The 23226-nt window shown below is 44.3% G+C and overlaps 2 protein-coding genes across 5 annotated transcripts in view; one reads left to right on the plus strand and one right to left on the minus strand.

The window, feature by feature from the left end:
* LOC107382465 (nephronophthisis 3) overlaps positions 1–23226 on the plus strand; it is a 184963-nt gene that overhangs the window by 3736 nt on the left and 158001 nt on the right. Inside the window, exons 11-35 of one of the 3 annotated variants that reach the window (XM_070553162.1) lie at positions 2514–2628; positions 2704–2847; positions 2928–3025; positions 3100–3202; positions 3326–3408; positions 3768–3906; positions 4025–4189; positions 4257–4351; positions 4541–4663; positions 9915–10104; positions 10171–10412; positions 10480–10555; positions 10638–10765; positions 13618–13858; positions 13935–14060; positions 14164–14279; positions 14369–14527; positions 19318–19417; positions 20174–20299; positions 20429–20590; positions 20686–20850; positions 22016–22157; positions 22252–22376; positions 22483–22589; positions 22679–22790. In XM_070553162.1, the coding sequence (XP_070409263.1) occupies positions 2514–2628; positions 2704–2847; positions 2928–3025; positions 3100–3202; positions 3326–3408; positions 3768–3906; positions 4025–4189; positions 4257–4351; positions 4541–4663; positions 9915–10104; positions 10171–10412; positions 10480–10555; positions 10638–10765; positions 13618–13858; positions 13935–14060; positions 14164–14279; positions 14369–14527; positions 19318–19417; positions 20174–20299; positions 20429–20590; positions 20686–20850; positions 22016–22157; positions 22252–22376; positions 22483–22589; positions 22679–22790 (3382 nt within the window). Of the gene's footprint in view, positions 1–2513; positions 2629–2703; positions 2848–2927; positions 3026–3099; positions 3203–3325; positions 3409–3767; positions 3907–4024; positions 4190–4256; positions 4352–4540; positions 4664–9914; positions 10105–10170; positions 10413–10479; positions 10556–10637; positions 10766–13617; positions 13859–13934; positions 14061–14163; positions 14280–14368; positions 14528–18456; positions 19222–19317; positions 19418–20173; positions 20300–20428; positions 20591–20685; positions 20851–22015; positions 22158–22251; positions 22377–22482; positions 22590–22678; positions 22791–23226 lie in introns of those variants that run through there. The other 2 variants (XM_070553161.1, XM_070553159.1) reach the window with 2 other exon arrangements.
* uba5 (ubiquitin-like modifier activating enzyme 5) lies at positions 14970–18372 on the minus strand. 2 transcript variants are annotated; one of them, XM_015954609.3, is made up of 12 exons: positions 18090–18372; positions 17885–17930; positions 17226–17315; positions 17023–17132; positions 16862–16948; positions 16697–16781; positions 16518–16622; positions 16318–16445; positions 16103–16238; positions 15942–16017; positions 15765–15871; positions 14970–15650 (listed from the first exon to the last, which is right to left on the minus strand). In XM_015954609.3, the coding sequence occupies exons 1-12, from the start codon at positions 18251–18253 to the stop codon at positions 15573–15575; spliced, it is 1212 nt and encodes a 403-aa protein (XP_015810095.1). In that variant the 5' UTR covers positions 18254–18372; the 3' UTR covers positions 14970–15572. The 2 variants fall into 2 exon arrangements, with proteins under 2 accessions (XP_015810095.1, XP_054607481.1); XM_054751506.2 differs by lacking the exon at positions 18090–18372 and having other exon boundaries at positions 17231–17315; positions 17885–17934.

The following is a 23226-nucleotide window of genomic DNA, read 5'->3' on the forward strand; positions in this document are numbered from 1 at the left end:
GTGGAGAGTTGTTCCGCTTGTTCTGGGGCTTTCACAGCTGGGTCGGTACGGTCAGGTTCGGGGTCAGATAAGCTTTTTCCTTCTAAGGTGACCTTTTTTTCAGACCTCTTCCTCGGAAGTCCGACTGGGACCGAGGTGACACTACGGACTGATTGGCCGGCTGAAATTTACGCCTACAACCTCCGACTGACGAGTAGTATCAACCAGCTGGGCGGTACCCACATGCGCGATTCATTTTCATCCTGAATGCTGTTGAGTAAACATCTCTGTCTGCAGCATGGAGCTCTCGCCCAGTGGGGAAGGGAAAAGAGAGCCGTGTGTGTGTCATCCAGAGCAGCAGACATTTCTGCACAGAGCTCTTGCCACAGCTGCTTAGTGGGAGGAGAGGGCGTGGCCTGCAGAGGCGGAGTACAGAGTGCTATGAGGACACGCATGGCAGTGAGAGAACAGGGAGCAAATTAATACATTAATGTGGTTCAGAGTCTCCAAAAGCAACTCAGCTCACGCCTACCTTTGTTTATCTTGTTGAGGAGGACACCACGGACTTTCACACGCATCTTAAATGCTGCCCACGTGCTCAGGGATTTCCACATTCCCGAGAACTTCTTTGGAACACTGTAAACCCTAAAGTTCTAAATGATCAAATATATTGAGTAGATAAAACTCATAATTTAAAAAACTGTTTTTAGAACTCAAATGTGTTGAGCTTGTTCAACATTTTTCTTGTTTTAAGTACATAGAACTCAAACGTTTTAATGAATCTGAACTATTTCTTTTTTTAAGTAAACATAACTTAATTTTAATGAGTAATATTAACCAAAGAAAGATCGATTTATTATGTTATGTTTCTATATTATTCCATTCATCTTTACGTCAACCCTAAAGTGTGTCTGATAAACAGACTTGTATATTATTTTAAATATTTGTGAATTTACAAGAAAAACAACCACAAACTAGCAATTGTGTTGGATTTCAGGAACAATAAACAACTGGTGGGCGTGGTGCATTGTGGGTAGTCATATTTTCAGTTATTTTGCTCTATTTTGGGGTGTTTATGCATGTTTATCGTGGATGATTGTTGTTCTCAGTTATTATTTCGTTCAGCGTTGCAGATGTGATGTTACTTTTTGTATCACGTTGGCACCATAAGTGAGGAGGTTGGTCAAAGTAATGCTGTACGGCTGTGCTGTCCCATTGTTATTAATACTGTGGTTGTTCACACCAGATACTCTTGACTTGACTTTGAGTGTTCCACTTTTATTGGCTGTTAGCATCTAGGGGTGTGTGATTCATGATCTGGTGTTAATTACTGCCTTGACCAGCCTGCCACATTGTCACTTTTAAGTAAATTCAGCTTATTTGGGTTAGGGTTTAATAGGTCCATTTAGAGTTCGTATAAGTTATATTATTAAGTTAGTAAAAACATGAAATAAAGTTCAATCAAAATGAAATATGCAAGTTTAGTGAAATAAAGCTTTGTAAGTTGCTTACGTGCTAAGTTATAGGTTGGATGTAGTTAAATGCTTTGATTTTATTCAGGTCATATTTTTTAAATTATGGTTAACTTATAGTTTTTAGATAAGTTAACTTAAAAATTATTAGGTAATCAGTTTCCTCATGAATTTTGAGTTCAGTGAACTTATTCGAGGTTACAGTGTACAGTTGAACTTTTGAGTTGAGTGGATGAGCAATTTTAATTTAATAAACTTCAAATGTATGAGTAAAATTTATTAAGAAATTTTATTTATGAAAACTTAAAATTTTCAGTATCAAAACTCAAAAAAATTGAGGCAATTGATTGCCTCAAAATTTTTGAGTTCTGGGAACTTATTCGGGTTTACAGTGAAGGATATGTGAACAGAAACCGCCCTGACGAGACCGGACTGACACAGACATGCAAGCAGCTTTAGTGTCATTACACCACAGGAATCTGCAACCTGGAGCTCTGGAGCCACAAGTGGCTCCTTGGACCTTCCACCACGGTTCCTATAACTTCAGCGCAAAGTAATAAAAAACCTGTACTGAGCAGAGTGACACGAAAATGTGCCTTTCCATTTCATTTCCCACAAATATAAACATCCTAAAAAAACATTCATACTCTTTTTCAATAATTGAAACTAAATGATGATTTTAAAAAATAACAATTAATCTTTTATAATAGATGAAAAATGTTTATTTCTGACTTTAATCTTAGAAAACAGCCAGAATCCCAACTTTACTCTCGAATTTCAGATTTTTTTTTTCTTGTCTTATTCTCAGAAATCTGAGAAAATGTTTACTTTTTTCAGTGAGTCTGCTTCTGTAGGTATTTATCAAAAGTGAAAAATATTCTCTTCAATAAGGTCCTGTAACAGTTTTATTTAGGGGGACGGAGGGTTTGCTCTTTGGATCGTTCCGGTGTTATCCGGTGTTTATGACTGACGTGGAGGCGAGTGTGACATCTGAGGTCTGGTGATGTTTGACAGGGATTTGTTTTTGTTTGTTTGCTTTAACTGGTTCCTGTTTCTCTTTAGGATCGAGCTGCAACAGAAACAGTCTCCCAACACGCTGTTTCTTTATCACTTTGTGGGTCGCCCACTCTCCACTAGCTCAGAGCCAGTTCTCATCATCAAACGCCTCACAGTCAAAGTAAGAATTCCTGCAACCGCATCCTTTCATTTAAGTGTAAAGGTGTGTTTACTGTGTGTTCGTGTGGTTGCTTAGCTGCTGCAGCACTTCTGGTCCATTTCTGGCTTGTCCATGGATCCCAGTAAGATCCTGGAGGAGTTCCCTCGATGGCTTGAAAGGCTTTCAGCACGGCACCAAGGAAACATCATCATCATCATCGACTCAGTCGACCAAATACACGTAAGTCCTTCCACTGATTTTTCCTGTATGCCTTGTAGGGTTGTTTAGTTTAGATTTGATTCGGTTTGCTTTTGTTTCAGCAAGGAGAAAGACACATGAAGTGGCTGATTGACCCCCTCCCTGTTAATGTCAGAGTGGTGGTTTCCGTCAATGTGGAGACGTGTCCTGAAGCTTGGAGGTGATAGATCCTGCATAGACTGTTATATTCTATGCAGAGATAAAAGTTTTTAAATTAGAATTTGTTATTTTCAGGTTGTGGCCCACACTCCACCTAGATCCACTGAGTCCTAGAGAGGTCAGGAGTGTCGTCTCTGCAGAGGTTCAGGGGACGGATCTCAAACTTAACAAAGACCAGGTCAGTTATCAACCCACCTTTCTTTAATTTACTGAAAAATGTGAGTGAAATTACATTTGTGGAATGAAAACAGAGGTTTGTTCCTCCTGTGAGAGTTTAGAAAGTGTATAATTTTTGTTTTAGGAGAAAAAACTGGAGAGACACTGTCGCTCTGCATCGACCTGCAACACTTTATATGTCACCCTGCTGGCAAGGGTGATCACCAGGTTAGCCACCAACACTTTTTCAGCTTACAAAGTAGATAAAAGCATTAAAAACATGAAAAATATCAACAATTCTCATTTTTGATTGGTTCATCCCAGTACTGGCTCCAAAACCAACTCTGTACTTCATTATCATGTATAGAAAACAGTTAAGAGCGGGTTTTTTAAAGATTTGGACTTTTTTCCCAGTAAGTTCAAACACAATAACGAATATCTGCAGGTAAATGTTCTTTAGGAATTTAATGATGAATCTCGAGGCTAGAAATATTCTAAAACATTCCAATATCTTTTTAGAGGGGTGGGATTACCTGTTAGCTCTTTTAATAAGAAATCACTTTTTTAAATGATTATTTTATTATTAGTGGAATGACTGGCTGGTCTCTGGAGAAGAGCCTGGATCAGTGTCTGCTGTGTCACGACACCATGTCGTTGTATTGCTTGGCACTCAACATGACGCTGAAGTCTCTCAGCACAGACGCCGCGAGACACACGATGAAAGAGGTGACCAAAGTTCTGCATCTGCTTGATTTGGCCTCAGCTGCAAACACACCTAAAACAAATGAATCCACCTAAACCTCGGACCTGCTGTTGCAGATTTAAGTGCATTTTTCCTCTCTAGATGCTGTGCCTTGTGCTTTCCAGCCATAACGGGATGAGTGAATCAGAGATCTTAGATCTTTTCCCGGAGCTGGAGGTGCCTGTTCTGTCCTTTCTGCTCCACCACCTGAACAGACTCTGCATTACAACCCGTCGCTGTGGACTCCTCACCTTTCAGCACCAGCAGGTAAATATTCTTCTTGAAAAGGAAAACCAATGAAAGTGTTTATTATTTAAAGATTTGTCTGTGTCAGGCTTGTGAAGCCGTGAGGCTGGAGTTTCTGGGAGGAAGAATCAGCTCTGCTCCTCACAGAGAGAAACTAATTCATTACTTCAACCAGCAGCTCAGGTCCTCATTTTTCCCTGCAGTTTATGTGGCAAAAAACTCATAGTTCAGTCAGATTAAATCATATCTTGTGTGTGTGTGTGTGTGTGTGTGTGTGTGTGTGTGTGTGTGTGTGTGTGTGTGTGTGTGTGTGTGTGTGTGTGTGTGTGTGTGTGTGTGTGTGTGTGTGCGTGTGCATGCGTGTGTTTATAGCCAGGATCATGTGACATGGCGTGTTGCAGACGAGCTTCCCTGGCTGCTCCAACAGCAGGAGGACAGGACTAAATTACAGCTCTGTCTCCTGAACCTGTTCGTCTCCCAGAACCTCTACAAGAGGTACGGAACTGTGTGCACATAGGAAGTGACATCACAAACGTAGAGTTTTTAACACTTTAAGCTATTGCTGTCAACTGGTTTCAGTGGTTCTTGAGCCATAAACTTGAGCGACTTCACCTGGGACAGCACTCTGCTGCCCTCTGCTGGCCAGAGGCTGCACTAAACAGCGTTGGTGGTTCTTGTGTGGGAGGCCCCTGTCTGCTTTATGGCTGTACAGTGCTGGTAGCTCATTTAAATGCTAGCAGTTTGTTGACTGTCAGTATAAAGCACGAGAAAAATAATTTAGCTTTTTTTTGTTGTGATCATTGCAAAGTCTGGATGCTAAAGTAAGAGAGTAATGGCAAAGAGCTAAAAGCAGAGTGAACGTCGGCCGCGGCCTGCCTGCACTCGTTAGTTTCAGTTTCAAACAAATATAAAAAAGTAGCGAAATCCATATTATTGTCTTTGTTTCTGAACTACCAACAATCACAATAATCAACAACAAAAACATGCAAAATAACTTGTCTGACAACATGGGGCCCATTTCAGCTAACAGCCAAAATAATAATAATAATAATAATACATTTTATTTCAAAGCGCCTTTCAGGACACCCAAGGTCACTTTACACAACACACGTAATAAAATACAATAAAACAATAATAAAACCCAAAGAAGAAAAAACAGAGAGAAACATTTCAATAAAATCAGAGGTTGTAGGCAGATTTAAACATGTGTGTTTTGAGTTTTGATTGGAAAAGGGTAAAACTGTCGATGTTCCTGATGTCTGGGGGAAGTGAGTTCCAGAGTCGAGGAGCAGAGCGGCTGAAAGCTCTGCTCCCCATGGTAGCGAGACGGGCAGAAGGAACCGCAAGATGGATGGAAGAAGAAGATCTGAGTGAACGGGACGGGGTGTGAATACTTATAAGGTCTGAGATATATGGAGGAGAGAGGTTGTGGATTGCTTTGAAGGTATGGAGGAGAATATTGAAGATGGGCCTGAATTTAACTGGGAGCCAGTGGAGCTGCTGGAGAACCGGCGTGATGTGGTGAAAGGAAGGGGTTCTGGTGATAATACGGGCTGCTGAATTCTGGACCAGTTGCAGTTTATGAAGGAGTTTGTTGGGGAGACCATAAAGAAGTGAATTGCAATAGTCGAGACGGGAGGTGACGAGGCTGTGGACGAGAATGGCGGCAGTGTGAGGGGTCAGTGAGGGACGAAGACGGTTTATGGAACGTAGATGGAAGTATGCTGACCGAATTAAGTTATTAATGTGAGCCTGAAAAGAAAGGGAGCTGTCGAGAATGACACCCAGACTCTTGACATGAGGTGAGGGGGAGACTGTGGCACTGTCAATAGTTAAAGAAAAGCTGTCAGATGTTGAGAGGGTGGAGTTAGTGCCAACTAGAAGAAGTTCAGTTTTATTGCCGTTGAGTTTGAGGAAATTAGAGGTGAACCATGATTTGATTTCAGAGAGGCAGAGTGTAAGGGAGGATGGTGGGAGAGTTGAGTTGGGCTTACTGGAAATGTAGAGCTGGGTGTCATCTGCAAAGCAGTGAAACTGGATATTGAATTTGCGGAAGATTTTGCCGATAGGGAGGAGATATACTATGAAGAGGAGGGGCCCCAGGACAGAGCCCTGGGGCACACCTGACTTGACTGGGGAGGGTTCTGAGGTAAAGGATTTTAACTGGATGAACTGAGTGCGGCCAGTAATGTAAGATTGAAACCAGCGGAGGGGGGTGTGAGTGATGCCTAAGGAATAGAGTCTATTAAGGAGGATGGGATGAGAAATGGTGTCAAAGGCCGCACTCAGATCGAGGAGAATAAGAATAGAGATTAAACCAGAATCAGCAGCAATGAGTAGGTCGTTAGTGATCTTAATAAGTGCTGTTTCTGTGCTGTGGTGGGGACGGAAGCCAGACTGAAACTGTTCATAAAGGTTATTGCGGGTGAGATGTGAATGGAGCTGAGATGCAACAGTTTTCTCAAGGACTTTGGAAATGAAGGGAAGATGGGAAATGGGACGGAGGTTATTGAAATCATTGGGATCTAAACCAGGTTTTTTTAGAATAGGGCTGACTGAAGCGGATTTGAATAGGGATGGGACCGTACCAGAGGATAGTGAGGAATGAATAATGGCTGTTATAAAAGGGAGCAGAGAAGAAAGGCAGGATTTAACTAAAACAGTTGGAATAGGGTCCAGTTGACAGGTGGAAGGTTTGGATTTGGTGATGTAATCTAATATTTCTGAGGGATGGGGAAGTTCAAAGGAGGAGAACGGAATGGTGGGTTCAAATAAATCAGGAGAGGGAGGGGAGGAATGAGGTAAAGAGAGATGGATTCTATTGACCTTCTCATTAAAAAACTGAAGGAGAGAGTTACAGGTTTCTGAAGAGTAAAGATGGATGGGTAAGGAGTCGGGAGGCTGAAAAATGCTGTTCATGATGGAAAATAATGTTTTAGTGTTGCTGGAGTTGGACGAGATGAGACCGGAGTAATACTGAGATTTGGCATGGGAGATGGAGTCCTTGTAGAGAGAAATCTGAGCAGAATATAAGTCTTTATGGATGGTGAGACCGGTTTTCTTGTAGAGTCTTTCAAGCCTCCGGTTGGTAGCTTTCAAGGAGCGAAGGGCAGGGGTGAACCATGGAGCAGACCGAGTAAAATATACAGAGCGGGATTTGATGGGAGCAAATGAATTAAGGATAGAAACCAGACCGTTATTGTACTGAATGACAAGATCATCGGGAGTAGAGGACAAATTAGGGGTCAAGGTGGCAAAACTGGAGGACAGGGAGGCTAGATCAATGTCCTTAATATTACGAAAAGAAATGATACGTGGTGACTTGATGATGGAGAGACGGAGGGGAACAGAAAAGGAGATGAGGAAGTGGTCCGTGAAAGGGAGCGGGTCAGCTGTACAGTTGGAGGGGGTCAGGCCGGAGCAGCAGATTAAATCCAGGGTGTGACCTTTAATGTGAGTGGGAAAATTGGCATATTGATGAAAACTGAGGCTGTCCAAAGATGAGGAGAAGTCTTTGCTGAGGGGGAGGGCCATATTGTCCATATGAATATTAAAATCACCAAGTAAAATTACATTTGGGGAAAGGGCGGACAGATGGGATAAAAGAGCAGAGAGTTCATTTAAAAACTCAGGGCTGAACTTGGGGGGACGATAAACAGTGACAATTATTGTGGGGGTCGGGCCGGAGAGTTGACAGGCGAGGCATTCCAGAGTGGTGAGAGGAGGAAGGTTTACGGGAAGGACCTTCCAAGTCTCGCGATACAGTATCGCGAGACCACCGCCGCGGCCCGACCCACGGGGTTTGGAGAGGTAAACAAATCCGGGAGGAGTACAGTCATTGAGTTGTGAGAAATCGCTGGGTTGTTGCCATGTTTCGTTCAGACAAAGAAAGTCTAGCTTATGGTCACTGATGGTATCTTGGAGGAGATGTCCTTTACCAGAGAGGGAGCGAATGTTGAGAAGACCAAAATTAGCAGTGCGGAAGTCCCTGGCGACAGGAGCATTAGTCCGACTAGCCAGCCGGGCTAACACGCTGGAGTCGGCAGCTCGGCAGGTATACCTGGGTAGCCGCCGGCTAGTCGTGGACCAGAAGGAGGGTATTCCTTTGGAGCCGTCGAGATGGAGGTTCCGCCGGGACCCCCGATGGATATACCGACGGCGAGGCTGGAAGGTGATGTCGGGGAAGAGGCACAGAGCTGGTGGTGGAGATCCGGAGTAGCGAAAGCGGAGGTTGAAGAGCTCCGCCGCCGAGTACTGGAGAAGGCCATCCACGGACAGAAGAATGAGCGACAGGATGATCCAGGCCAGTGCGAGGCACACAGAAATCCTGCTGGACCACATTATGGAGTGGAGCAGGGAGGTGGTGATGTGCAACCAGAACGCAAGCTGAGCAGGTAGGTGAAAATGAGTTTTCACCGACACAGGGATGTGACCAGGGTGAAAAAGAAGAAAAAAAAATACAAAAAGTTTGTTTGCCAGCGAGCAGCGGCAGCGAGACGCGCCAGCGTTCACTCAACCGGAACCGAACAAAATGTATGTATAAGAGCGCCTCCGCCCTACAACACCTACCTGCTCCACAAAACTGTTAAGCGCAGTATCTGGCCAGCAGAGGGCTGCAGAGTGGCGTCAAACATGAAACTGGGCAAGTTTCTAACCCATCAGAATAGAATAGAATAGAATTCAACTTTATTGTCATTGCACATGTACAGGTACAGGGCAACGAAATGCAGTTTGCATCCATCCAGAAAGTGCTTTAGCCATGATATAGATGGATTACAATATATATTAGCAATAATATAGATGTGTAAGTATATTACAGAAAATGATCTATTACGTATGTTATAATGTACACGGTATGAAGTATGTTATGAATATTCTATGACTATAAGTATGTACAGGCTGTAGTTAATACAAGCAGTCCATGAGTTTAACGTGGGTCATATGTCAGGAGGCAGAGTTCAGGAGTCTGACAGCTGTTGGGAAGAAACTGTTCCGGTACCTGGTGGTCTTAGTCCGGAGGCTCCTGTAGCGCCTCCCAGAGGGCAGCAGGGTGATCAGTGCATGTGATGGGTGACTGTGGTCTCTGATGAGCCATCAAGCACTGAGATCAACGTTAAAGCTTTAGCTTAAAATAGAAAAAATATTTGTTGTTACTTTAAATGTTACTCTGACCATAGCAGTCCCAGGATTGAAGGAAGGAAAAGCGATGAAAGAGCCTCGACTGGTGCAGAGGTTTTATTTCTGTTCATCTGAAATTACTTCTTCTGGTGATGAGGTCAACCATCAGACCATGAAAACTGTATAAACAGTTAAATGAACAACAATGGTTACAGCAACCCAAAACAAAAACAAAAAACATGAACATAATGCATATCTTAATCACAGGAGCAGTAAATCATGTACCTCGCTCCACTTTCCCAGGGGTGCAAATATCCTATCCTAATGGAATGCTGGAATCTCCGGGCTGGGCGCATAAACCAACCAACATACATCAGTGCACAGTCAGAATAAACTCAATATTTATGTCCAAACATTTCTTAAACATGTACCTCCATTCTGATGGCTTGTTTGAGGCAAAGTTCCTTCTCCTGGCTCCTAACTTATGGTTTCACATGGGATCAGTCAGCTACTGATGAGGCAACAGTGTCCCCGGCTGGAAATTCTTCAAAGTGTTTGAAATAAACAAACGACAACTGACAGCTACACTGACATTTGGTATTTTGTCAAATCTTTTTTTTTTTTTCAGAGGTCATTTCTCTGAGCTGCTAGCTTACTGGCAGTACGTAGGAAAAGACAAAAGCTCCATGGCGGCTGAATATTTCGACTCCCTGAAAAGCTACGAGAAGAGGTGTGAGAGTGAAGATGACATGACCAAGCTCGCAAATCTGTATGAGACTTTGGGTCGTTTTCTCAAAGACCTGGGCCTCCCGAGTCAGGTACTTCTTATTAGTGAATGAAACGTCAAAAGTGGTGTTTATATTTAAATGTGTGTGTTTTTGTAGGCTGTAGCACCCATACAACGCTCTCTTGAGATCAGAGAGACGGCTTTGGACCCGGATCATCCCAGCGTCGCTCGCTCTCTGCACCAGCTGGCTGGAGTTTACGTCCAGTGGAAGAAGTATGGGAACGCCGAACAGCTGTACAAGCAGGCCCTTGAGATAAGTGAGAATGCTTACGGCGCCGAGCATCCCAGTGTGGCTCAGGAGCTGGACTCACTCGCTGTGCTCTATCAAAAGCAAAATAAGTATGTGGGATGCTTTTGTAGTTCATGTAAACATTTTAGATCTGAGACTAAAGACTTTTATCATCAGGTATGATCAAGCTGAGAAACTCAAGAAGAGGTCGGTCAAGATCCGTCAGAAGACCGCCCGCCAGAAAGGTCACATGGTGGGAAGATTTCTCACAAATCCACAAAATCTCCAGATTTAATCAGATAAATCATTCAAACCCTTCTGTATTCTCCTTTCAGTATGGCTTCAGCCTGCTGAGGCGCAGAGCTCTCCAGCTGGAGGAGCTGACCCTGGAAAGAGACTCTGCAGACTGTGCCAAGACTCTCAACGAGCTGGGTGTCCTCTACTACCTCCAGAACAACCTGGAGTAAGGCCAGCAGCAGTTTTCCTGCACAGGGTATCCGAGGGTCCTTAAGAAGTCTTAAATTTGCTTTTCCAAATTTAAGGCCCTAAAAATCCTTAAAAATTACAAATAATCCTTAAATAGAGTTTCCAAAGGTCTTAAATTACCAAAGACCCAATAAACAAGATTCTTTTAGTTCTATAACATTTTCGTGAATTTCTAGTTAGTTCAGCTTTTTTTGTGTATAATGGCATAAGCGGAACCGTACACATTCAGTTGGTTGTGATATTAAATGAGCACATTAGCTGATTAAGCTAGTGGGAGCTTGTGCCATGGAGAAGTGCAAGTTTAATGGTAACTAGATGGCTAATCCCACGTTCACGACGTGGTTAGCACCGTCTTCGTCTTCGTCTTCCTCCGCTTATCCGGGTCCGGGTCGTGGGGGCAGCATCCCAATTAGGGAGCTCCAGGCCATCCTCTCCCCGGCCTTGTCCACCAGCTCCTCCGGCAGGACCCCAAGGCGTTCCCGGACCAGAATGGAGATGTAACCTCTCCAACGTGTCCTGGGTCGACCCGGGGGCCTTCTGCCGGCAGGACATGCCCGAAACACCTCCCCGGGGAGGCGTCCAGGAGGCATCCTGACCAGATGCCCAAACCACCTCAACTGGCTCCTTTCGATCCGGAGGAGCAGCGGTTCTACTCCGAGTCCCTCCCGAATGTCCGAGCTCCTCACCCTATCTCTAAGGCTGAGCCCGGCCACCCTACGGAGGAAACTCATTTCGGCTGCTTGTATCCGCGATCTCGTTCTTTCGGTCATTACCCAAAGCTCATGACCATAGGTGAGGATTGGGACGTAGATCGACCGGTAAATCGAGAGCCTGGCTTTCTGGCTCAGCTCCCTCTTCCCCATGACAGATCGGCTCAGCGTCCGCATCACTGCAGACGCCGAACCAATCCGCCTGTCGATCTCCCGATCCCTCCTACCCTCACTCGTGAACAAGACACACGAGTGAAGAGAGGGGCGGAGCTGTCAACTGATCACCACCTGGTGGTGAGTTGGATCAGATGGCAAGGGAACATGCCGCGTAGACCTGGCAGACCCAAACGCATAGTGAGGGTCTGCTGGGAACGCCTGGCAGAAGAACCTGTCAAGACGGTCTTCAACTCCCACCTCCGGCAGAGCTTTGACCACGTCCCGAGAGCAGTGGGGGACATTGAGTCCGAATGGGCCTTGTTCCACTCTGCGATTGTCGAGGCGGCTGTTGCTAGCTGTGGTCGTAAGGTGGCCGGTGCCAGTCGTGGTGGCAACCCCCGTACCCGCTGGTGGACACCAGAGGTTCGGGGAGCCGTCAGGCTGAAGAAGGAGGCCTACAGGGCGTGGCTGGTCTGTGGGTCTCCGGAGGCAGCAGACAGGTACCGGATAGCCAAGCGGGGTGCAGCAGTGGCAGTTGCCAAGGCAAAATCTCGGGCGTGGGAGGAGTTTGGTGAGGCCATGGAGAAAGACTATCGATCGGCTCCAAAGAGGTTCTGGCAAACTGTCCGGCGCCTCAGGAGAGGAAGGCAGCAACTCGCTCACACTGTTTACAGTGGGCATGGGGAGCTGCTGACGTCAACTGAGGCTATAGTCAAACGGTGGAAGGAATACTTTGAGGAGCTCCTCAATCCCACCAATGCGCATTCCGAGGAGGAACCAGAGCTGGGAGGCCTGGGGATGGACTGTCCGATCTCGGGGGCAGAAGTTGCTGAGGTAGTCAAACAACTACACAGCGGCGGAGCCCCGGGGGCGGATGAGGTTCGTCCTGGGTATCTCAAGGCTATGGATGTTGTAGGGCTGTCATGGTTGACACGTCTCTACAACATTGCGTGGTCATCGGGGGCAGTTCCTAGGGAGTGGCAGACCGGGGTGGTGGTCCCCATCTTTAAGAAGGGTGACCTGAGGGTGTGTTCCAACTATAGGGGGATCACACTCCTCAGCCTCCCTGGAAAGGTCTACGCCAAGGTACTGGAGAGGAGGGTCCGATCGATAGTTGAATCTCAGATTGAGGAGGAGCAATGTGGTTTTCGTCCTGGCCGTGGAACTGTGGACCAGCTCTATACCCTTGCAAGGGTGATGGAGGGGGCATGGGAGTTTGCCCAACCAATCCACATGTGCTTTGTGGATTTGGAGAAGGCTTATGACCGTGTCCCCAGGGGCACCCTGTGGGGGACGCTCCAGGAGTATGGGGTGGGTGGCTTTCTGTTAAGGGCCATTCAGTCCCTTTACCAGAGGAGCGTGAGTTTGGTCCGGATAGCCGGTAGTAAGTCGGACCTGTTCCCAGTGAGGGTTGGACTCCGCCAGGGCTGCCCTTTGTCACCGGTTCTGTTCATCACTTTTATGGACAGAATTTCTAGACGCAGCCATGGTGTGGAGTGTGTCGAGTTTGGTGGCAGGAGAATCTCGTCTCTGCTTTTTGCGGATGATGTGGTCCTCCTTGCTTCATCCAGCTCTGACCTTCAGCTCTTGCTGGGTAGGTTCGCGGCCGAATGTGAAGCGGCTGGGATGAGGATCAGCACCTCCAAATCTGAGACCATGGTTCTCGACCGGAAAAGGGTGGCTTGCCACCTCCGGGTCGGGGGAGAGGTCCTACCTCAAGTGGAGGAGTTTAAGTATCTCGGGGTCTTGTTCACGAGTGAGGGTGGTTAGCACCGGGTCCAGGTAATAGCATGGTAATTATAGTTTAAATGTAATTTTAAAAATAGCTTAAATTGGGTCAAAGTAGCCTTAAAAAAGGTCGTAAAAGTCTTAAATTTGGCTCCCTTAAACCTGCAGATACCCTGCTGCAGCTCTGTTCAGAAACATTCAGCAGAAAGTTCTAACCTTGTTAATTCCACACCAGTGCAGCCAAAGTGTTGCTGACCCGCTCTCTGGAAATGCGCCAGCGCTTCCTCGGCCAGGATCACCCAGACTGCGCCCAGTCCCTCAACAACCTCGCCGCGCTGCACAGCGAGCGGAGGGAATATGAGACCGCAGAGGAAATGTACGAGAGGGCGCTGGAGATCCGCAGGAGAGCCTTGTCACCCGACCACCCCTCTCTAGCGTACACAGTCAAACACCTGGCCATGCTCTATAAACGCAGAGTGAGACGCACACAGTAATATAAAAACGTTTAACTCACACCTGCTGATGGCTGTTGGGTGTGTGTGTGTTGCACAGGGGAAGCTGGAGAAAGCTGTTCCTCTTTATGAGTTGTCTTTGGGAATCAGGGAAAAAAGCTTTGGTCCGAAACACCCGAGTGTGGCCACAGCGCTGGTCAACCTGGCAGTCATCTACTGCCAACTGGTGAGACTCTTAATCATCACACACACTCCTTGGATGTGTGTGTTTGTTTTATGTGGGCCTTCCCCTCGAGCTAAGCTAACACCCAGCCCTTTTCCTTCTGCAGAAGAAGCACAGCGAAGCCTTGCCTCTGTATGAGCGCGCTCTGAAAGTGTACGAGAACAGTTTGGGCCACTCGCATCCACGAGTCGGAGAGACGCTAAAAAACCTGGCAGTGCTCAGGTAAAAAAAAAAAAAACTTTCTCTAATCAAACGTTTGATCGTGTTTTATTCTGTTTTGGGTCATTTTTAAATCTTTACCTCCGATCCAGTTATGAGAGGGGTGACTTCGAGAGGGCAGCTGAGCTCTACAAGCGTGCGATGGAGATTAAAGAGGCCGAGCCATCGTTGGCGTGCGGTAACACCCCGTCGCCACACTCCTCCAGCGGAGACACATTCACCCTGAGGGCCCCGCTTCCACACAACCTCAGGTGAACCATCACTAACCACTACAAGCCGCTCCGACAGCTCCAAAGGCCGCACAAGTGAAACGCAGCACTTCAAAGGGAGCATCCTTAGCATCACACGGACTCTTGGACACAAATGCTGCACATGAGCACCAGAGATGTAAAAATGTTCTGTTCAGGGTAGACTTTTGTACGCTATTCTCCTTCAGAACATCAAACAGAAGCTCTGGTTCCTAAAGAGGAAGTAACATGTGTTCTCTACACTCCATAGCAACAGTTGCCATGTCAAATTCACAGCAGGCTCTTTTGTGACATTGTGAAGAAAATTCCTCCATCCTTGCTCTCCTTTTATTTTTATAGAAATTATTCTTTCATTTTTATTGCTTTAAATTTGTAAAGTTAAAATCACTTTATGCACTTTTTTTTACTAGTTATTATATTTATAGCTTAAGGAAACAACCTGAAACATATTTACAGTAACATTTATTTCACAACAGGTGAACAAAGAAAACCCAGCAGCATCAGCAGACCTCAAGCACCTTTTGTTGTCACGTTTACACAGCAGATCTTTACTTCCATGTAAAATCAAATATTCATTTAATTTTATGTATACTTAGTTTTGATTGTTCATTATTCAGACAACACATTAGTCCAAAACTAAGCATGTCTGAAGTTTTGTTGTTGAAATGTATAATTTTATAAATGTGTTTTGTCAGAATCTGAAACATAATATAACAAATCATGTCCAACATGTTGAATCTGCCGTCCATCTAATAAATACTTTATTGAGACATAGTTGTGTAACGGTGCCGATGAAATGACCAAACACAGGTGGAACGTTGGATCCTTAACCACAGAAAACATACGTGTCATTAAACGCATTCACTGATATTTAAAGTTTCAGCAAAAGTCATTTCTAATGAAGTTTCATGCTCTCCTCAATGTTAGCTGCTAGATTAAGTCATTTTTCTCCTTTCAACATGTTAATAAGCTTTTGCAAAAGATGGGAAAAAAATTTAAAATAAAATTAGCTGTGGAAGAAGAGGGAAATGTATCATCTGATGGCTGCCTACAACTTCCTCATCTGAGCCATTAAGTCTTCTAAGCTCTGTTCGGTTTCCTCCACCGTGTCTCCAGCTGCTGCATCCTGGTCGAAACAAGAAAACACACCCAGGAATCAATTAGAAAACTTTAAAAAAAAATCAATCACTAGGTTTGGAATATTTATAAAACGTATTCTTTTGAGTTAGAAAATCCCAACCTGAGCTGGAATAGTGTAAGCCACAGTGATGCCTTCTGGGAGGTCAGGCCTGGCTCCTGTTGCAGCCTGGAGCTCTGAATCACTAACCTCTGATACCAGCTGAATACCTGCACAGGAAAAATGTGTTGTTACACACGCAAGATGAGAAAGAAACATCTGCACGGTGCAGATGCTCACCCCATTCGTTGTCCTCGTGTACAACCTCTTCCTCCTCCTGCACAACTTCCACCTTGGGTTGTGTCGCTTCTTTCTTCTGCAAATATAAATAAAAAACTCAGGTTTCTAGTTGATTAAGGTGGAATGCAATCGTCTGGAAGATTCTCGATGAGTCTATAAACCTTGTACTCCTCCTGTTGCCTCCTGCAGTGGCGGTCGTTACACTGAGGGTTGGCCTTCATGGTCATGGCGGGGAAGAAGTCCTGCATGGCGTTGTAGCCTAGATAATAGCTGACTGTGCCGAACCTCAGCAGATATCTTTAAAAAATGAGGTATAAATCATTAATGTTGAATCTGTAATGTGTTTCAAATTTAAACAAAAACAACGTCAGCGTACTTGAGGACATTTTGCACCAGGAGGCCTGCGACCACGCCCATTGTTGTGGGCAAGCTAGCTGCGCACACGCCCTCCCGTTTCAAGGTTTTCTCATCGATATTGGCAGCAACCACCAGTGGAGGAGCACACTAAGATCAGATGTTATAAAGCTTCTCAGCGCAAACATCATGTTAGAATTAAAAAGATTTTTTAACACGTACAGCAAAGCAGGCGGTTTCTCCAGGAACGATCAGCTGGATGTGTCCCGACACGGCGTTCTCACTCACACCAGACTCCATCCAGATCTGACCGAGTTCATTGCAGGCCTGAAGAAGACAAATGGAGCTCCCAGCTGTAGGTCCATCTCTGTTTCTCTCATTATAAATGCTAACATACTTACAGTATTGATGGCCATTCTGGCCTCAAAGTTATCCACGCAGCTCAGCACCAGATCCACCGGCATCCCATCCTCCAGCCCTCCACGACTATGAAAACACATCATTCATCGTGATGCGTTTTTGTCGATAACAGGACAGAGATGACAGAACAGAGCTGGAAAACCAACCTGATCCGATCCATGAAGTGTGTGAAGTTTTCCAGAGTTGTGATGTTGTAGTTATGGGTCTCAAAGGCTACATCCGGATTGATGTTTCTGTTAGGAAAAGGAGTTGTGAGGTCAAACGGAGCCTGGAAAGGACCGTTTCCTTACCTCTGAGAGACGTTTACCTGAGTGTGTGTTCTGCTGCTTCCACTTTACTGAGGCCCGCCTGATGAGGCTGGAAGAATAGCCTGTTCATGTTGGCCAGCTCCACTTTATCGTAGTCAAAGAGCATCAGCTAGAACACCAAGCAAAGGGAATTTCATCAACTTGGCACAAAGTAAAACATTACAGTGTAACGGTTTTAAAACAAAGGGAAGGCTTGTATTACCTTACCAATGCCACACCGAGTTAGCATCTCCGCTGTGACGCTGCCGACTCCGCCGACACCCACCACTGCTACTGAAAAGGTCCGGATTTTCTGTCAATGGGTCAGAGACGTTATTAATCTGCTGTAGGTCTGACACCTTTGGTTTCATCATCATCCAGTAGTCCAGTTATTTTGAGGACAAGTTGCAAGGTATAAATATTTGGAGAATTCCCTCACTGGTGCAAAGATACCGTTTATTTCAGCCCGAAAACTTCAAAGCTGCATTTAAAATACCCAAATGTACCATTTGAAACTGAATCTTTGTCTAATTGTTACATGTAGAAATAATTGGCTCATCCCTTGAGTTAATCTTTATAATAGTTAATGTCTTGACCATTATGGCTTTGCAGTTGTACCTTTTGTTTACTTGACCAGGAGAACTGTAATTAAACGTTCACAAAGCCTGCCTAGACACTGCATACATTCAAAACTAAGAGCGACATTTAGCTGGTTTTAATGCTGAGGTTTTCTTACTACGTTAAATAAATACAACTCTTAAAGTTCCAGATTTAAAGATACTGACGGTGGTCATGTTTTGCAGATTACATTTATTGATTTGTTTATGTTTATGTCTGTCTGAAGAACAAAAACCACAACAAAAGAAAAAAAAATTCTCATACCTCATAGTCCTCGACGATTCCCATTCTTTTTAGGGCCATCAGACGGCTGGAAAAAGGAGGAAAACGGCTGAGATTAGCCTGTCAGTGTAGAAAATCTGCAGCCTGCAGTGACTCACGAGGCGTCGCCCCTCAGCGCTAAACGCACTAAAATGAAAAATCAAACATTCGTAAAAGAATCAGTTAATATGAATTCAATAAAACTCACCTATATGGGTTAGAATCCACAACTTCGGCGCTCATTTTGTCTATTTTGGGTCTGTTTAGCGCCTGGTTGTGAGCATCTTCCATGGCATTCTGCTTCTGCTTACACTTTATTAATTCATTTTCTAACTCTCGCACGCGCAGCTTCAGCTCCTCCACCGTCGCCATACTAGCAAAATAACTGTCGTCAAAATAGAAATGATGATTATTGTTATGATCTAACAGAGAAAGGTAAAAGCGAATCAGCCCTAAAAGTACACGTCTTCCTTTCTGCGATCAGCTGTCTGGCTGTGTGCGCCTCTAAACAGTGCCCGTGTGGAACGCGAGCAAAGAAAGTGTTCCTACCTATATCAGTAGTCGGTTTAAGGCAAAACTAAGCATTCGTTCGTTCGATGTTTGATCAGAAATGTAATATTTTATTTTATGAAACGAGGTGACATTATAGTTTAGAAATGTAATATCTGATATGTTTATTTTATTGATGTCTTTTTAAATAATGGTTGAATGGCAGACCTATGAACAGCTAGAAACTGCATAGCTTGCGTTTTGATGATGCAGATGATTTGTAAGGGAAAGACATTCCAAACTGCTCCATTCTATAATTTGTTAGCAGATTGTTTAGTTTTATTTTGGGCTTACATATTGATGTTTGCACTTTGATCTTGGTCTGTCAATCACCCCTAAAACCATGTAAGGCAGCTTTACTTTTATAGCACATTTCATTCACAGAGGCAATTGAATGCGCTTTTGAAGTCTTAAAGCTCCTACTGTGTTAATAGACAAATAATCATTGCATGCTTTAATATTAAAAATAAAAGGTATTTTATTTTTCATCTGTACGTGGCTTCCTGGCTGCTCCATTCCCAATATGGTGGACGCGTTGACGCATCTGTGACGGCTAATGGAGTTGAGCTCTTTTAGGTCTGTATGTGCGACTCTTTATTGACTGATAAAGAAACGTTTGCGTTGTCAGCTTCTTGAGCTACCTAATAATTAATCCACAAGGCCTGCACCATGGAAGACGTGACAATTCCCGTCCGAGCGCAACACAAATTCAGTGTTAGCGATCTTCTAAGATACCTGTCTGTGACGCTACGAGTGCCGAGTAGTGACACACTCACCGTCAGACAGTACAGGTAAATAATACGCTACAGCTGGACTGTTTCGTTATTTATCGTAGTTTCTCTGTAGTTGAACTGACTTGAAAAGTTTCGGGATTTTTTTTTCCCCAGCGCTGGTCAGTCAAACCCAACTTTTTTCATCCAGTCTCCTTCAAACAGTTACGTTCTCAGGAAGCGACCCCCAGGTGTGCTGCTACCAGGGGCTCATAAGGTGAGACTACCTCTGATCTGAAACTGCACCTTCAAGTGTTCACAAAATACACTGCTTTGTTTTTATGTCATTTTCTATCCAGCAGGGGGCGGAAATGCAATGAAAATCCATAAAAATGCCTCATTTTACACGTATAACTTGTTTTAATATGTACATTTTTGTCCTGCTCCAATCAAATAAGCAGGAAGTAAATTGATTCTGTGAGAAATAGAACTTCACTTTCACTGTAATTAAAAAAGACAATTATTTCAAACGTCCCTTGTAAAATCATTGTATTTCTACTACAAAATAATCAGATATGTAAATCTGAGTTTGTTATGATGGAAGTTTGTTGCATGAAATTTGTTTTGAAATATATTCACCCAGGATGCTTTTTTTTATTTTTTTACCAAAAGTGATTATACTTAGGAGTAGAGTAGTGGTAGAGTGTCTGCTCTGGGACTGGGAGATCAGGGTTCAAATCCTGGTTGGGTCAAACTAAAGACTCTAAAATTGGGACCCAGTGCCTCCCTGCCTGAGGCTCAGCTTTAAGGGGCTGGATTAGGGGGTTAAACCACCAAATAGTTCCCAAGCACAGCCAATGCTGCAGCTCACCTCTCCCCACTAGGATTGGTCAAATGCAGAGATGTAATTTCACCAGCATGCGATGATGACTAATGGGACTTTAATATGATAAATCCTCAGAGCATTCATAGAGAATTCAGTTGTTAAGTTCCACTTTAGTCACCCAGGTGTGAATAGAACCTCCATGTGCAGGTTGACAGAGAGTATCGGGTGCAGAAGGCCCTTTTCTCCTCTGGGTTCCCCGTCCCTCAACCCATCTTGTTCTGCTCGGATAACGAAGTAATCGGAACAGAATTCTACTTGATGGATCACGTTAAGGTACGTCTGTTTACACAGGTCAAATCAGGTCATTTCATACATATGTTGCATCTGTCATTTCAATCCGTGTTTACACACGGTTTTTAGCTGTATTTAATTTCCCACCATTTGTTTGTTTGTTTTGCTCAGGGCCGTATATTCAGGGATCTTCAGCTTTCTGGACTGAGTCCAGCAGAGAGAACAGCTGTGCATGTAGCTGCAGTGGAAGTGTTGGCGAAGCTGCATTCACTCAACTTGGCATCACTAAAACTGGAGGGGTTTGGAAAAGGACCGGGTTACTGCAGGAGACAAGTTAGAGGACACATTTTACTCAGTTATAAAATAAAACAGATACAAATATTATTGTTTCTGTCCTAAATGTAAGAAATGCTATTCTATCTTCAAAGGTGTCCACATGGACAAAGCAGTACAAAGCTTCAGCCCACAGAGACATTCCTGCTATGAACGAGCTCTCTGATTGGTTGATGAACAATTTACCTGAGAAAGATGATGAGGTCACACTTGTCCATGGAGACTACAGACTGGACAACTTGATATTCCACCCAACAGAGGTAGTTTTCCAGTTTTCTTTACCAAAATATAACAATTGAAAAATTCTTTACTTTTTCCTCTGTTGTTGTTGTTAGAGGATCCACTAGCCTAGATATCTAGACAAACCATAGCAATAGCAAAAAGACTTTGCACTGCAGGTCAGGTCAAGCTACGCTCCATCAGCAGGTCTGCCATTGGCCCGACCAAGTTTGGGTTGAGCCAATCACAGTGGTCTATAGAAGGGATGTTGGGTGGGCTTAGGACCAGAGCTGAGATGGAGAGAAACAACCGAGATGGTGTCGGCTCAGTAATGGCACTCGTTTGGAACAGCTTTGGCATCAATACTGGACGATTTAGACTTAGGCTTTAGGCTTTTTTTTTTTTTTTGACACACAAAAAGGATGTGTTTGCTTCTTCGATCGTGTACAGCGGACTGCCCCATTGACTGGTTTCTGTAGCGATGAATACGTCATGTTGGTTATTGATCTGATTGGTCCTTGCCAGGGTATCTGAGGGTCCTTAAAAAGTCTTAAATTTGCTTTTCCAAATTTAAGGCCCTAAAAATCCTTAAAAATGACAAATAATCCTTAAATAGTTTCCAAAGGTCTTAAATGACCAAAGACCCAGTAAACAAGATTCTTTTATTTCTATAAAATTTTCGTGAATTTCTAGTTAGTATTCAGCATTTTTTGTGTAAGATGTTGGCGTAAGCGGAACCGTACACATTCGGTCGGTTGTGAAAGGGGGCTATTTTTAGATGAGCATGCTAGTGGGAGTTTGCGCCATGGGGAAGTGCAACATTAATGGTAACTGGATGGCTAATCCCACGTTCACGATGTGGTTAGCGCTGGTTCCAGGCAATAGCTGGAAATCATAGCTTAAATTTAATTTTAAAAATAGCTTAAATTTGGTCAAAGTGACCTTAAAAAGGTCTTAAAAAGTCTTAAATTTGGCTCCCTTAAACCTGCAGATACCCTGCTTGCGCTGCTCAATTGCATGCATAAACAGTTTGAAAGTCAGCCATAGAGTCCACCTAACAACTGGCTTCTTTCAAACGGTCATGGCCAGATTATATATGTGCATATTTACGATAACCAAGCTAGTGATGTCCCATCTATCTGCCTAACGATCAGAACAGGACAAGATATCTTCGTAATGACTTCATGGTGTGTTCTGTTTCTAAAGGCCCGTGTGATAGCAGTGTTGGACTGGGAGCTGTCCACCACTGGGAACCCGCTGGCAGACCTGGTCTACTTCCTCATGCCTCTCTATTGGCCCACAAGTCTCAACATTACCAGCACAATTGGCAGCTTACAGGGAATAGAGGGTAACATCTCTCTATAGTTTCTGCCTGTGGTTAAATGCTTTCAATATTTAAGCTGTGTGTGTGTGTGTGTGTGTGTGTTTCCCTCCCTGTGCAGGTGTTCCAGCTGCTGGTGACCTGATCTCTGTTTACTGCAGATGTCGAGGAATCCCGTCTGATTCTCTGCCACAGCTGAACTTCTTCTTGGCTCTGTCCATCTTTAAAATGGCTGCTATTGCTCAGGTTGTAAACACTTAGATGGTTATTGAGATCTCCAGTCATAGATTGTATTTTCCTGGGTGGATGCATATTAATTCCTTACTCGTTATCCTTTTGATCTTCTAAGTAGGGGATTCATGCTCGTTTCCTGCTGGGGAACGCCAGCGCGCCCAACGCAGATCAGTTCGGCAAGAGTGTTGAGCCTTTGGCTGAAACAGCTCTGCAGCTGGTGAAAAGGTTAATTTGTCCTTATAACTGGTACAAATGTCATTTCCTGTTTATTCTGCCAGTTTTAAAGACATCCAGGTGTGTTTTTTTCATGCCAGAACTTTAATAAGTCCCACAAGAGACGGACTGTTCCTTCAAACAGCCAGAGGCCGGGCTGTTCTCCAGCAGGTCAAAGATTTCACCCGACTGTACGTGCTTCCTGCTCAGGAGGTTGGTGATAAACAATTAAATACACTAGTTTGTTCCAATATATTATTTATTTAACCCTCCCACTGTCTTTATGGGTGACCCCATGAGGAAAGTTGACCATTGAGCAGGATTGATGGTTTGTCCCTTGGGTCCTCAAGGGATAAACCATCAATCCTGCTCAATGGTTAACTTTCCTCGTGGGGTCACACCCATTAGTCCTTTAGGCCCTAGGCCTTTTTTCTTTGGGCCCTGGCACCTCCCAACTGGGGGCCTTTAGAGTTTCATGTCCCAAGTGTCAGTGATCGTTGGCATTCCCCGATCACAGCTACAGCTAAAATAAAAAACAGTTTAGATTGTTAACAAAGCAATTTTTGGTTTTTGATACATTAAGATAAAATAATACTTGAACTTTATTTTAGAAGAGCTGCCCTGTGTGAAGGTGCTGACAGGATGGAGG

Source organism: Nothobranchius furzeri, chromosome 7 (assembly GCF_043380555.1).
Source record: "Nothobranchius furzeri strain GRZ-AD chromosome 7, NfurGRZ-RIMD1, whole genome shotgun sequence".
In the NCBI taxonomy this organism is placed as follows: domain Eukaryota; kingdom Metazoa; phylum Chordata; class Actinopteri; order Cyprinodontiformes; family Nothobranchiidae; genus Nothobranchius; species Nothobranchius furzeri.

Excerpts from the sequence above, each read along its gene's own strand:
- uba5 (XM_015954609.3), bottom strand. The coding sequence starts at position 18,253 with ATGGCGACGGTGGAGGAGCTGAAGCTGCGCGTGCGAGAGTTAGAAAAT. Across the intron at positions 17,316-17,884 it reads GAATCGTCGAGGACTATGAG|AAAATCCGGACCTTTTCAGT; the intron begins GTATGAGAATTT and ends ACCCATTGACAG. Across the intron at positions 15,651-15,764 it reads CTTACACTATTCCAGCTCAG|GATGCAGCAGCTGGAGACAC; the intron begins GTTGGGATTTTC and ends TGTTTCGACCAG.